This window comes from Triticum dicoccoides, chromosome 1B, assembly GCF_002162155.2.
Source record: "Triticum dicoccoides isolate Atlit2015 ecotype Zavitan chromosome 1B, WEW_v2.0, whole genome shotgun sequence".
In the NCBI taxonomy this organism is placed as follows: Eukaryota; Viridiplantae; Streptophyta; class Magnoliopsida; order Poales; family Poaceae; genus Triticum; species Triticum dicoccoides.
Genome location: NC_041381.1, coordinates 147516801 through 147520017, shown reverse-complemented (window position 1 = coordinate 147520017; position 3217 = coordinate 147516801). Strand labels below are relative to the sequence as shown.

The window sequence follows — 3217 nt, the reverse complement described above, 5'->3', positions numbered from 1 at the left end:
CGATGCGCGCGTAGCTGCACCATGCAGACAGAGAAAGAAAGCGGGTGCACGGAGGAGATCGACGAGTCGGTGGCCAACACATCTGCATCCATGTCCGCTGGCAACTTCAAGGGAAAGTAGAACACGGGAGGCCGCCGTCGCTTGGGTCCCACGAAGGCCACCGCCGGCGCGTCGCCGACTTGTACAGCTGGTGACGCGCCGCGTTTCTTCTTTATCTTAGACCACCTTGGCCTGGGCATCCACTGAAGCACCCTTCCCCTCCGGCTTAAGCACCCTCTTCGCCACACTCCGATGAGCGGCACTGCCGAACATAGGGAAGATATGGGGAAATAATATGCCTCCGCGACTCGCGGCAGTCCGGTGACAAAGGGATCCGCCACGGCCGACCATAGACTAGTGTAGTGTATATGTGTTGTGGGAGTGGAGCTCCGCGCGACTGTATGTGCACATAGTTTTAACTTTTTAGTTAAAATATTTTCAAGATGTAACCATTTGCATCCGATTTGTATGAAATCCTTCATGTTTATATGAAATCCGGTCGAGTTTGTATGAAATCCGGTTGTGTTTGCACGAATTTCATCCGGTTGGTTGTGAGAATGTATGCGGCTAGCGTTGGATGGTTGCCTCCCGCATTCGTGTCCACGGGCTGGTCCCCCCAGTCCACGGACGGATGCGGGAGGTTTTTTGCGGGTTGCCGTTGGAGATGCCCTAAACACACACGACAGAGTTAATTGCACAAAACCATCACATTTAGGGCATCATTTGCAGAAAACCACGAGGTCACTAATTTTTTGCAAAAAATACCGCACATTCAGTAAACTTTTTTGCAAAAAACATTGATCGGGTGATTTAGGCCGTTTAATCACTTTCTGACAAGTGGGGCCGGATTGTCAGGAGCTGACTTGGCAAAACATTTACATACACCGCCCTTATAGATCTTAAAAAAAAGCAATCGACCCCCTCTGCTCCCGATCCCCTGCTCCCCATCCCGGTTGAGGCACCCGACCGGCAACGGCTCCGCCGCTGTGCTGCCAGAGCTCCGCCCCGCTGCGCACTGCCTCCTTCTCTAGTCGTCTCCTAGCTCCTCGCACTGGCGAGCTCGCCTCGCGCGTCGGGCATTGGTGGCCATGGGGCCGCCCGCCACAACCCCCGGCGAGGTGTACAACGAGTGTGCTGGGCACCCGTGGCCATGGCGCCACCCGCCCATCAGTGGAGGGGAGCAGGTCACAACAGCGCGTGCTCGCGGCCGGCGCCGGTGGCCGGCATCCCAACCTCAGCCGTCCCTCCTTCCAACCTCCATCCCTGCCCACGAGCGCAGTAAGGGACGACCTCCCTCACTCGAGCACCCGGCGAAGCGGCCTCCCTCCTCCTGCGCGTGATAGCTCCGGCCAGGGCGCATCATCCCGGCATCTTCGGTCAATTCGCTCCTTGCAGTTGTGCACAGGGGTCTGATTGCTTTTGTTTTTTAGATTTAGGGGTATGTATGTAATTTTTTTGTCAAGTCAGCTTCTTAGAGTCCGGTCTCACCTGTTAGAAAATGATTAAATGGACTAAATCACCAGATCAGTGTATTTGACAAAAAAAATTACCAAAAACGTGGTGATTTTTCACAAAGTTAGGGTCTAGGTGATTTTCTGCAAACCTTGTTTCAAATGTGATGGTTTTGTGCAACTAACTCCACATGACAAGAGAGCTAGTACGCATGACAAGAGAGCTAGCTTGATTTGGTCGAGTTCCCTTTGTCTCTTTGGGCATCGGGTGCGAATTCGACCGGAATAACGATACACATGGGAGGCTCTACGAAGATGCCCAGTGAGCCACTTTGCACAGCAACGACCCAACATTTGGGATCAACATTACAAGCATTATTGACATGCTTTTCTATCCAAATTAAAGCAGCTCATGATCGAATGATTGCCCTAGCTCACAACAGTGTAGAATTAATCTGCAGAGCCCCACGAGAAGACACTTCTCCTAGCTAGGATGGAGCCTATAAATGAGGACCCAACCGAGCTCAAAGATAACACACGCTCTTCTCACTGGAGATCGATCTACGTTAATCCAGCAATGTTCCGCGGTGGCGGCAGAAGCAAGACGGTGGCGACGAGCACGAGCACGGGTAATGAGCTGCCCGTCGACGGCGTGGTGCGGGTGAGGAAAGTGGAGAGGATCCAGCCGCACAACCTCGTCTCCAGGCCATCGGTACTCCACGGCGACCACGCCACCTCGCCGGCGACTTCCGGACCGGCGGAGAGCCTGGCCGTCAGCGTCGTCCGTATAGGGGACATAGTGATAGTGGACGACAAAGACAAACCCGATGGCTTACTCTCGGTGTCTATCGCGTAGAACTTTTAATTGTAAGTTGGCGACTGCGTCATACTATGAGCGACACGCGCGTGTAGCGTATAATAATGCATCCTCCCAGGGAAACATCCACACCAATGGTTAGTCGGCTATGGACATCTGTGTCTTATGTACAATTGCAGTAGTAGCTGATCAGAGGATCCAGGAAACAAAAATAAACATGAGTTATTTAATTATACCTCAGGATGAAAGCTTCTTTTAAACGTGAATTCACTGAAATGTCTCACTCAGAAAACGTAACTCAAATATTGTACTCCTAACATGCAGAATTTTGCTACTGTTGTCGAGGTCTTTCATGGTTGAGGGCATCCAAAAATTCTGCAACATTTGGCAGAGAGGCCGCGATGCTCCCGCTTAAACCAACTCCACCGCACGATCCCAAACAGACGTCTGTTTTGTTCGGATTCTGTCCGTTTGGTGTGATAATGAGTGGCAAAACGGACATGCACGTCCGGGTAGAGCTGGAGGCACCCAACGCACCAATCAACCCCGAAATGTCCGTCTCGGGCCAATATCTCATGTGCGACGTTTTTCATGCGAATTGGAAGGAGTGTGATGTAGTTCGAATGAATGGCTGTGATGCGACACATTTGAGCGTGTAAATAGCTCCAATGCGACATGGCTCTGTTTGACCGTGAAATGAAAAACACGAGAGGTTAGCGATTTGAGTTATGACACGCGGGACCCATCAGTTACTCGCATGCGGGTGGGACCCACAACTTATCCACACAAGCATGCCCGTGCTCATCAGCGTGCCCCGACCCGAGCCAGCCCGCCCCTCTCCATTGCTCGCCCTGCCCCTTTCCTTTCCCACCTTCTTCTTCCTCTGCTCCGGCAACGAAGCGCGCCGCCG

At 52.4% G+C, this 3217-nt stretch overlaps 1 protein-coding gene across 1 annotated transcript; it reads left to right on the top strand.

Annotated features, from left to right (window-relative positions):
* Nucleotides 1–2040: 2040 nt before the first annotated feature.
* On the top strand, nucleotides 2041–2523 carry LOC119302919. Its single transcript, XM_037579976.1, has one exon. It carries the CDS (start codon nucleotides 2068–2070, stop codon nucleotides 2344–2346), a length of 279 nt encoding a protein of 92 aa, XP_037435873.1. The 5' UTR covers nucleotides 2041–2067; the 3' UTR covers nucleotides 2347–2523.
* Nucleotides 2524–3217: the final 694 nt, after the last annotated feature.